We start from the raw sequence: 12,239 nt of genomic DNA on the forward strand, positions 1-12,239 counted from the left end.
AAAATTTGCTTTTGTTAAATTTATTCAAACCCCAAAGAATCTCTCTCAGCACGTAGTTGTGATGCTCCCCGACCACTGAGGGACATGTTCAAGTCAAATCTGTGGTATTGAGCAGAATATTTGCAATCCATTTGTTGGACTTTTTCCTTGTTTGTGAACCATAAGGCCATCTTATGCAGACACATAAGTTTTACAAGTTTTTATGTAAAAGGCCTGGCCACAGTCAAATGACTGAAACAAATAAAATAGTAAGAATAATAATTTTAATATTGTGCAAATTCCATTTGTAGGACAAGAAGGAAATTCCAGTTGCTGTGAAGACTTGTAAAGAAGATGATGAAAACTTAATGACTGAGAAATTTCTAGAAGAAGCTTGTAAGTCAACTTGATTTTTATCTTTAACCAATTGGAATGGAAGCACTCCGTCGGTTACGATGATGAGGGTTCTGGTTGATCCAATCAACGGAACAGCCTGCTCGTGAAATTAACGTGTAAGTGGCTGAGCACTCCACAGACACGTGTATCCTTAACGTAGTTCTTGGGTATATTCAGCGTGACACAGAGAGTGACAAGGCTGGCCCTTTGAAATACAGGTACAACAGAAACAGGAAGTAAGAGTGAGAGAAAGTTGTGGTGAAAGAGTACAGCAGGGATCACCACCATCCCTGCCGGACCCTCGTGGAGCTTTAGGTGTTTACGCTCAATAAACACTCACAACGCCCGGTCTGGGAATCGAAACCGCGAGTCTGCTGCCCTAACGACTGGGCCATTGCGCCTCCCTTTAACCAATTATTCCAACCATGTTAATACCTAACTTTGGTAACAGAAAAACCTCTCACTAGGCAGTCAAATTGTATTGGTAATTATTTTATTGATCTCTATTTATCTATCGAATAGCTAAATTTCAGTTTTGGCTGCAACACAATACACTGGTTGTGTGTGTGGTAGTGAAGGGTATAAGATATTGGTTACCTCAACACTATAGCAGAGATCATATACTGAAGGTGCTATACAGTGAAACTGAACCCACTGCTTTGGGTAGATATTTTCTACTATAGCTCCAGGTTAGTCAGTAGCCTGTAAGTGAATTTGGTACATGGAAACTGTAAAATGCATATTGTGTGTGTGCGTGCGGACATCTGTATCTGAAAATATTTACATTTTGCTTTTATGTGAAAAATTGCTGACTTGCAGGAAGTGTTTGTTGTCATTTCTCTATCATCAAATCATCTGGTTGGTTTACACTTAGGAAGAAAAGTGTAATTTCAAACTCTCTTGGGGTGAGGGAATGCATAAGTCAGTATGTATTTGCCTAATCCATGCTAATATGAAAAGTCTAACATAAAACAATTTATTATATATACACACACAAATTGGAGGTGGGGGGCATCTGTTGCAGCTACTTTGGAAAATTGCAGTTTATATATATAAAACTGAGAACGTGCCTGTCTGTGTGTCTGTATGTGTGCACCACTAAAACTCGAGAACTACTCAACTGATTTCATTCATACTTTACACATGCCTTATTTAGGGTCCATGGAGTGTCATGGGCCAAGAAAAATGTTCAACTTCTTGCCTAATGTGAGCCCGGAGCAATCTCTTATGTCTTACATTGTTTTGGTATTATGTGTCAAAAGTGAAACAATAACAACTCTATTGTAATGTGATATAATAGTTTCACTATTATAAGGTTTCAATTTCAATTACTTACACTATGTATAGATGAACATCAATGGAATTTGTATCTTTGTGGTACCAGTGCCGGTGGCACACAAGAAAACCATCCGAACGTGGCCGTAGCCAGTACCGCACCGACTGGCCTCCATGCTGTGGGCACGTAACAATCACCATCCGATCGTGGCCGATCGCCAGCCTAATCTGGCTCCTGTGTCGGTGGCACATAAAAAACACCATCCAAGCGTGGTCGTCTGCTAGCCTTGTCTGGCACCTGTGTCGGTGGCACATAAAAACACCATCTGAGCGTGGCTGTTCGCCAGCCTCGTCTGGCACCTGTGTCGGTGGCACATAAAAACACCATCCGAGCGTGGTCGTCTGCTAGCCTTGTCTGGCACCTGTGTTGGTGGCACATAAAAACACCATCCGAGCGTGGCCGTTCGCCAGCTTCGTCTGGCACCTGTGTCGGTGGCACATAAAAACACCATCCGAGCATGGCCGTTCGCCAGCCTCGTCTGGCACCTGTGTCGGTGGCACATAAAATCACCCACTACACTCTCGGAGTGGTTGGCGTTAGGAAGGGCATCCAGCTGTAGAAACACTGCCAGATCTGACTGGCCTGGTGCAGCCTTCGGGCTCCCCAGACCCCAGTTGAACCGTCCAACCCATGCTAGCATGGAAAGCGGACGTTAAATGATGATGATGATGATATATATATATATATATATATATATTTGTTTCATTGCTATTATTTTTACTATGTATTTATATACAACATAGCTGTGTGCTTAGAAGCTTGCTTCCCAACCACATGGTTCCAGGTTCAGTCCCACTGCGTGGCACCTTCGGCATTTGTCTTCTACTATAGCCTTGGGCTGACCAAAGTCGTGTCATTGGATTTGGTTGACGGAAACTGAAAGGAGTCTGTCCTATATATATATATGTGTATGTATATATATATATATATATATGTTTATGTGTGTGTGTGTTAGTGTCTGTGTTTGTCCCCCACCACCATCACTTAGAAAGTGATGTTGGTGTCTTTATGTCCCCGTAACTTAGCGGTTCAGCAGAAGATATCGATAGAATAAGCACCAGGCTTACAAAGAATAAGTCCAGGGGTCAATTTCTTTAACTAAAAGGCAGTACTCCAGTATGTCCACACTCAAATAGAGTGTAGTGGGTGCTTTTACGTGCCACCAGCACGAGGGCCAGACTGACGCATATATGTGTATATTTGTGTGTACCTCCACCATTGCTTGACAACCGATGTTGCTGTGTTTACGTTCCCATAACTTAATGGTTTGGTAAAAGACACAGATAGAATATGTACTAGTTTACAAATAATAAATCCTGTGGTTGATTTGTTTGACCAACGGCAGTGCTCCAGGATGGCCACAGTCACATGACTGAAATAAGTAAAACAGTAAAAGAAAAAACTATGCTATTTTAATTCTGAGCAAGGCCATGTATCTCTGCTGGTATATATTAAATTTCCCTCAATGTATTTAATCAACTTAAAGGTCTGTCAAAGGAAGAACCCAGAACCATGTGAGTGTAAAGCAAAACTCTTGAACACACAACTGAATATGCTTGTTCAAACAATTTACAAAAGCTAACAAAATCAAATAACTCATAATGGCAAGGATAATAATGTGTCTGTGTGTCAGATACAGCATTTGGAATGGTAGTACAGTAATCCCTTGCTGTATTACGGTTTATTATTTAAGCTTATGTTGTTGATTCCTCCATGGTGTTGTTTTGCATTTATAATAAAATAAATATTTACAAATTATATTAAAAAAAATATATATATGCAGTACAGCACTGTTTCTACTTGGTAGATTTTCACCTCACAAGGAAGCAGTTTTGGAATGTAACACCCGTGATAGCCAAGGGATTACTGTATTCAAACTTCATTAATTTTTCTCTCCTTTTAGCCTTCCCTGAACAAAGTACCATAACTCTATGCACCAGCAAGAGCAAACTTCTAGCATGGAACTTGAACTAATAGAAACATATACAAAACAATAATAGGCTATGAGATATTTACTCATTTTAAGATGTTCAGTATTTTTTTTACTTTGTAATACTATTTGCAAATGTATGTATGTATTATATATTTCTTTATGAAAATTTGATGACTTTGTAACTAATATTTGTACTTTTTTATTGTTTTTTTCTTGCCATACAGATATCATGCAACAGTTTGACCACCCTCATATCATTAAGTTAATAGGTATTTGCTCTGTGTCTCGTCCAGTTTGGATCATTATGGAGCTGGCAAAACATGGAGAGGTAAGAATCATCAACTTTTGTTGTACACACACACACACTCACTCTCTCTCTCATATTTAAGAGAGTTGACGCCAGCTTCTCATTTGTAATCGGTTCATCTTTTTTTTTTTTTTTTTTTACTCCTACAAAACTTTGTTTGCAATCAGGAAAGCCTTGGATTGAAAATTAACTGGATTTCTTTCTCAAAATTTGGCAGTCATGAAACATTTTATAGTGATTAAGTTAATTTTTTTGGCTCAAAAAGCAAAAAGCAAGGCCATGTAGGGGGACATGAAGTTATGTACAGGGTGGTGTTCATGCAAAGAGTTCAGGCCATTTCTGGTCAAGAGAGACTTTGAACCAAGCGGTCGTCAGCATCTTCACTATCTCGTCTGGCAGCTTATTCCACGGATCCGCAACCCGAACAGAGAAAGCCCCTCTCCTTCGATTGAGATGAAATCATAGCAGATAGAGCTTTTCGGAGTGATCCTGCAGCCGACGCTCTGGAGCAGGAGTGAAGAACAGCTCTTTCGAGAGGTTACACTTTCCGCTTATGATATTGTGAGCAAGAATGAAATCACCACAGCGGCGTCGTGATGTTAATAGCTCAATAAGTTATTGTAGTGAACTTCATGTGAATATATCAACACATCTAGCACAGTACTATGTAAGCTAGTGCAAGGTGCATCACTCTAACTGCAAGTACAATGTATGTTATAGTATTGAGATACAAACCTATCTGTAAAATATCCACAATGTTTACTAACATATTCTGACATGGGTACATGGCCATACTTCAGTCATATGGCACAGGTTCTCTGTACATTTTATACAAGTGCCTTCTATCCTAGTACTATGTCAATAAATACCTTGTGAATTGAATTTGATAGATGGGAACTCTGCAAAATATTGTCATCATTTTTTTATGTCCACTTTCCATACTGGAATAGGTTAACCCTTTCATCACCTTTATTAAGCTTGTTTTTGGAACATAGATTAATATGTAATTTTGATGGAAAGTTTTAATTTCGATCATAGAGCCAGATGCAGTTTTTGTCTCAGTCTGTCATTTCTTATTGCTCTCATTGGCTGGTGCTTGTATGTCTCACTTAGACCTGGTTTCTGTAGTTGTATGGCCTTCCTGTTACCAACCACTTCATAGACTATACTGGGGCATTTTCTTGTGGCACTAGCACGTGAAAGTTTGATAAGCCCTAAGTGACATATATTTAAAGGGCTGTCACAGCCTTGCACTTTCACTGATCATTTACTATCCACTTTACAGTGTATACTGGTTCTATTTTTCATGGTACCAACACTATGGAGGTTGTCAAATTCTCTGTGAAACAGGACTAAAGAGGCTTCTCAACCTTACTTCATGTGCGCTGGCTCACCAGTCATTCTATAAATATAGTTATCATTATTATTTAATATCCGTTTTCGATGTTGGCTTAGACTGGACGGTTTGAGAGGATCTGACGAGTTGCAGGACTACATCGACATCTAGTGTCAGCTGCTACTGGCCCATGTGTGTTGTTAATATAAATTTTTAAATGTCTTGCAATTATAAGTTCATGGGAAGTAATTCTCTTATGGGACGTAACTGCGGTGAATATTTAGCCAGTAGGGGTAATATAATTGACCGAGTGTTTTCTTCTTGGCTGCAGTTTAGTGATTGATTCCAGTAAAATAATACACACCTGGAACTGTATATAAAATGTTAATTTTCTTACTGTTTTCTTGTATCGTTTCAGATGCGGGCATATTTACAAAATAATAAACAACGTCTGGATCAAGTAACATTGATTAAATATGCTTATCAATTGAGTACAGCTCTGTCTTATTTAGAAAGTAAAAAGTTTGTTCACCGGTAAGAATTAGATTTTATTTTTTCAGAAAGACATCTGTTTAATGTGAACTGATTATTGTTTCGTATGGCCATATATATATAGCAGGATATGTGATTAGAGAAAGTATATGCATGCACAAGTGAATGAGGACTGATCTATGTGGTTGCTTAACCTGTTAGAGATAAAAACCAAATCTTCAAACCACCCTACTATCTTACAAACAAATGGTCCATCAGAGGTGGTTGCCTGTAGTCATCATCATCGTTTAACGTCCGTTCTCCATGCTAGCATGGGTTGGACGGTTCGACCGGGGATCTGGGAAGCCAGAAGGCTGCACCAGGCTCCAGTCTTATCTGGCAATGTTTCTACAGCTGGATGCCCTTCCTAACGCCAACCACTCCGTGAGTGTAGTGGGTGCTTTTTACGTGCCACCTGCACGGAAGCCAGTCGAGGCGGCACTGGCATCGGCCACGAGTCGGATAGTAGTCTAAACAAAAAAGTAGTGGGATCATTATGGCTGGAATTCTGATGACAGGTTTGCATGATTGACTGTGGCTTGGAACCAAACAACAACAGCCCAGTATGCATGAAGTTAGATTGGTTATGGTTATATTTATGTGAGTCCCAAAAGTGAGTATACAGTGAGAGTTCTTTGTCATGCAAGATAGATATTTGCTGTGTGAGTCACAAAGGTTGTATTGTTAAGATGTGTAGCTCTACACACAACACTGGCCATTCTATAGGGGCATATAACCCTGTATCTTTTAGTTCTCCAAACTACCAAAACCAAGTTTCACCCCGTTCTTCATAGTTAGTGGAAGATTTAGGAGCATGATCCAGTTGCTGGTTTCAGGTGCTGTCCCACAGCATAGCACCTTGGACAAGGTGTCTTCTGATAGTTCCAGGATCGTCAAAGCCTGAGTGGATTTGGTAGATAAATTGAAAGAAGCTCATCACATACATGTGGGTGTGCATGCATGTATATTTTAGATAATTGATAGGGAAGACCTTGTACTGTAAGTTTTATTTAGCATGATGATTGTTTTTTAGCTTGTATATACACTGCTCTAAGGAGTGGGAATGATATAATGGCATGGAATGCACCCTACAGTGCAGAAAAAGGTTCATCCGGTTACATGTACATTTCACTACTGCATGTGACCGGATGGTGTTGGTATGATGCGTGCAATAATTGGCGCAGGAGTGGCTGTGTAGTAAGTAGCTTGCTTACCAACCACATGGAACTGGGTTCAGTCTCACTGCATGGCACCTTGGGCAAGTGTCTTCTACTATAGCCTCAGGCCGACCAAAGCCTTGTGAGTGGAAATGACGAGAAGGGAATGGGTAAAGAAAAAGTTCTTTCTAAGACAGGAGAATGTAAGAGAAAGAGGTATCTGTGTGTATGTGAGGGTATGTGCGTGTGTGCAAGTCTGTGTGTGTGTGTGTGTGTGCGTGTGTAATAGCATGTGTGTGTGTGTGTGGTGTTTGGGAGGTGTTGGCTGTTTATATGTGTATGTGTGAGTGACATATATATGTATATATATATATATATATATATATATGGCGCAGGAGTGGCTGTGTGGTAAGTACCTTGTTTACCAACCACATGGAACTGGGTTCAGTCTCACTGCATGGCACCTTGGGCAAGTGTCTTCTACTATAGCCTCAGGCCGACCAAAGCCTTGTGAGTGGAAACTGAAAAGAAGCCCACGGGCCTAATTTCACAGTGAGACATACTTGCTATGTTTAGTCAAATATCAATACAACTTTGTACTTTATCTACCTGTGTATTTCAGCACAGCTTCATTATCAATTCTTTGAAACAATATTTTTGCTATGTTTCTTGATTTGCTGTTTTTTTCTTATTGTCACAGTGATATTGCTGCTCGAAATGTGTTAGTTTCTGCAAGTGATTGTGTTAAACTTGGAGACTTTGGCCTATCAAGATGGGTTGAAGAGCAAAGTTATTATAAAGGTAAGCTCAACAGTTTTTGACTCTTTAGCTAAGTATGATGTATTTGGTTATGGTTACCATCATAACAAAAGCAGTATGATTGTTAAAGCTGAAACTACTTGCGTTATACTATAGTAAAACATGAATATTTTGAAAACTATATTAAGCTGTTGTTCACTAAAGATTTCATTAAATCAATGTAATAAGTTAATGGAGACGGACTGCGAAGTTGGTGGACTTTCAATCATACGGTTATAAGTCCAGATGATATTATGTCAATTGTTAGCTGTCAGGACATTGCATCCTTAAAAAATTCTATGTTTTACGAAATTTACCAAAACTATTCCTAATGTACCTGTCCATCCTTTCCTCTTTAAAATCACTTAATCTTCATTCTTCTGTCGTTTTGTGTATCATTCTTTGCTATCTTTCTTTACTGGACTTATATGGGTCCTTTCTGTCACCTCTTTTAACCTTTCCCAATGAGTGTACAATAAACTCATAGATTGACAAAATTGAAGGCAGCGAACTGGCAGAACCGTTAGCACGCCGGGCGAAATGCGTAGCCGTATTTCGTCTGCTGTTACGTTCTGAGTTCAAATTCTGCCGAGGTCGACTTTGCCTTTCATCCTTTCGGGGTCGATAAATTAAGTACCAGTTACGCACTGGGATCGATGTAATCCGTTTGTCTGTCCTTGTTTGTTCCCTCTATGTTTAGCCCCTTGTGAAACAGATTGACAAAATTGTCAGCACCAAATTGTCAGCACATCAGACAAAATGTTTGGCAGCATTTTTTCTGGTTCTTTATGTTTTGTGTTCAAATCCCAACAAAGTCAACTTTGTCTTTCATCCTTTCTTGGTTGATGAAATATAGCCTCGGTTAAATACTGGGGTTGAAGTAATCAATTTGCCATCATCCCCTCAAAATTGTTGGCTTTGTTCTAAAATTTGAATTATAATTAATATAGTCACTATGGGGGTGGGGGAAAGTTGTTGAGCAAGGCCCATAACTCTGCTTGTTCTAGTTTGCCTGACTGACAAGGTACAGGTTCCACTCCCTACTTCAGAGTAGAGTGGTTTGTGGGGTGAAGGATTTCACCCTGTTGTTTAAACAACTGTTTCAACAAGAAAGGAGGTAAAAGAAAACCTCTTAATCCATATATGGAATATAACCTCCAAGGTTCAGTCCTTAGCCTCCTCCTATTTATCATAGTCCCCCAAGCAATAACAGAGGAATTCAAGACAGGATGCCCCTGGGAGCTCGTCTATGCTGATGACCTTGCTCTAATTGCTGAGTCACTATCAGAGCTAGAGGAAAAGTTTCAGGTGTGGAAGCAAGGATTAGAATCAAAGGGCCTTAGAGTCAACCTAGCTAAAACCAAAGTAGGAAGGCAGACAAACCACAAATACCTTCAGGCGGGTGACCCTGCTCGATCTGTAGTAGAGGCGTAGGTAGAAACTCCATATGAAAGGGCATTGTTTCATTTCAAAGACTGGACAGAATAAGGCATTTCGTTTCATGTTGATGATTAACTAATGGTTAGTGAGATTCAGATACTTACTGTAAATTGTAGATGGGGACCCCCCCCCCCAAAAAAAAACTATATGTCTGAATGAGATGGACAGTCCCATTTTGGAATAGATAAAATGCTGGCATTTTAAATGGGGGTATGGATTAAGGGTGATGAAAACGTCTCCTTTGGGATGTAAATTTCTATTTGGGTTGAAATGGCTGAGTAGTTAAGGAATAGGACTACTAATTCATGGCTTTGAGTTCACATTAACTACAGTATTTTGTCATGTTTTCTGAATTAGACATTTTATTCTGTATTGCTTCACTTGATTTTGTTGTGGCAGAATATAATCACCATTAAATCTAGGGAAGTCACTTACACAATAGATTGTTATCCTATCCTAGAGTAGATTCGTTTCATATCACCTTCATTGGGACACCAGATTTAATAAATCCTTCCGGCTTGAAGTAGTTATCTCCCCTGTACTCCTTAGAATCTTAGTAGATGTGGAAAAATATACCTTTTGTTGTATGTTAGTTTTCATTATTTCTATCATTTCAAGTATGTTTCCTCTTGTCCTCCTTCAGTCTAATAATCTTTCTATAAATTTCAGCTTCTAAAGGCAAGTTACCAATCAAATGGATGGCACCAGAATCTATCAACTTCCGTCGTTTTACAACTGCAAGCGATGTCTGGATGTTTGGTATGTCTTTAAATTTATTATTTTACACAAGTAATCATTCCCCCTGTATTATCAATCTGCTTAAAGAAAGGAAATATTTGACCCTTTAGCATTCAAACTAGTGAGATCTGGCTTCTCACATCTACCCTACAACGTCATTCTAAAAATAAGCAATCACATCATCAAAATCTTGAATCTACAAGATAATGTATGGTTAATTCAAAACATGAGTAATCTGAGTGCTAAAGGGTTAGAAAGTAAAAGCAGAAAACAGGCTTTTTTTTTCCATAGCTGCAGTTTGACAGACAGACTTGCTTGTCGGAGCACTGCATCCTTCAAAACTTCCATGCTTCCTGAGATTCGCCAACACTACACCTGATTTTCTCCTCTCCATACACACGCAAGCACCTATCTGACTCATACACTGTTCGCTTCCCGGACATTTGTACATTACTGCATATACTTTATATGCACTTTAGACAAGTTGTGGTGCACCTGAGCACTGTATACAATAACTCCGACTGTTTTGTGACATGGTTTCTATGGCTGGATGCCCTTCCTAATGCCAACCACTTAACAGTGGACTCTGTGCTTTTTCATGCCATCAGCACAGGTGTGTGTGTGCGCAGCGCTGGCACAGGTGCATTAACGCAGCTCTGGCAGAACCACTTTTTAAGTGGTGCTAGCACCTGAAAACCTGAAAGGACAAGCTTGTGTATGTATGTGTGTATATATATATATTTATATATATATATATATATATATACGTGCAGGTGGCACGTAAAAAGCACCCACTACACTCACGGAGTGGTTGGCGTTAGGAAGGGCATCCAGCTGTAGAAACATTGCCAAATTAGACTGGAGCCTGGTGCAGCCTTCTGGCTTCCCAGAACCCCGGTCGAACCGTCCAACCCATGCTAGCATGGAGAACGGACGTTAAACGACGATGATGATGATGATGATATATACACACACATAAACACAGTATGTAGCTTTGCATCTAATTCACTAAATGTAGGTATGTTTACATAATGTAAGGTGCAACAATTTTTAATGTGCCCTTTGTTTCTCTTGATTTTTAAGATAATTAAGAAATTAGTAAAATACTTTTGTCATTATTAAGCTTATGTTTGGAATTTAAATTAGCATGAAATTTTGATGTTGTTATAAGATAACTTTATAACAACATATTTGTGTTCTAGAACCAGGGGCAGTCTCAGATGGGTTGGTCACAAAAGGGTTAAATAAAACCTGTAATTCTTGACAAAACTTTTTAATGTTTACATTCTTTTACAGTTCTGATACTGATGTCAATATCTGTTCCAATCTGGTCAGTATCAGTGACCAATTTGAGATTGACATTGATGTGATGGAATTTGATAAATGATGAATTTGTGGAGGGAAACCCTGTATGTATTTAACCGTTGCTGACTTCTTGATCTTTGCAGGTGTTTGTATCTGGGAGATCCTCATGTATGGTGTGAAACCTTTCCAAGGAGTGAAAAATAATGATGTGATTGGTAAAATTGAAGGTGGAGAACGACTGCCTCTTCCACAAGATTGCCCTCCTTCATTGTACTATCTTATGTGTTCCTGCTGGGCTTATGAACCTTCAAAGAGGCCTTCATTTGCAAAATTAAGGACTTGGCTAGGGTAAGATGCTAATTTTATTATCTTTACGTGTGTGTTGGTTTATTACATTATGTCTACATGTTTTCATAGTGTCTCTGGAATCATTACAACATGGGACAAAAGCTGTTTACATAAAAAATCACCATCCGTACGTGGCCGTTGCCAGCTCCACCTCAACTGGCTCCAGTGCCGGTGGCACATAAAAAAAGCACCATCCGAACATGGCCGTTGCCAGCTCTGCCTCGACTGGCTCCAGTGCCGGTGGCACATAAAAAAAGCACCATCCGAACATGGCCGTTGCCAGCGCTGCCTTGGCTAGCTTCCGTGCCGGTGGCACGTTAAAAGCTCCAACCGATTGTGGCCGATGCCAGACCCCCCTGGCACCTGTGCAGGTGGCACATAAGAAGCACCCACTACACTCGTGGAGTGGTTGGCGTTAGGAAGGGCATCCAGCTGTAGAAACTCTGCCAGATCAGCCTGGTGCAGCCCCTGGCTTCCCAGACCCCGGTCGACTGTCCAACCCGTGCTAGCGCGGAAAACGGACGTTAAACGATGATGATTTCGAGTTCAAATCTCATTATAGTAACTACTTTTCAGTCTTTTGAGATAAACATTGAAGAGATGAAAAGCAGTCATTCTGGTTGGATGTTGATGAT

General features: G+C 39.8%; 1 protein-coding gene across 7 annotated transcripts in view; it reads left to right on the plus strand.

Moving 5' to 3' along the window:
• Positions 1 to 12,239, plus strand: part of LOC115215232 (focal adhesion kinase 1) — a 234,954-nt gene that overhangs the window by 181,113 nt on the left and 41,602 nt on the right. For all 7 annotated transcript variants that reach the window (XM_036505581.1, XM_036505579.1, XM_036505583.1 and 4 more), the window contains 6 exons: positions 291 to 375; positions 3,869 to 3,972; positions 5,706 to 5,821; positions 7,676 to 7,776; positions 9,883 to 9,972; positions 11,400 to 11,604. In XM_036505581.1, the coding sequence (XP_036361474.1) occupies positions 291 to 375; positions 3,869 to 3,972; positions 5,706 to 5,821; positions 7,676 to 7,776; positions 9,883 to 9,972; positions 11,400 to 11,604 (701 nt within the window). The remainder of the gene's footprint in view (positions 1 to 290; positions 376 to 3,868; positions 3,973 to 5,705; positions 5,822 to 7,675; positions 7,777 to 9,882; positions 9,973 to 11,399; positions 11,605 to 12,239) is intronic.

Source organism: Octopus sinensis, linkage group LG8 (genome assembly GCF_006345805.1).
Source record: "Octopus sinensis linkage group LG8, ASM634580v1, whole genome shotgun sequence".
In the NCBI taxonomy this organism is placed as follows: domain Eukaryota; kingdom Metazoa; phylum Mollusca; class Cephalopoda; order Octopoda; family Octopodidae; genus Octopus; species Octopus sinensis.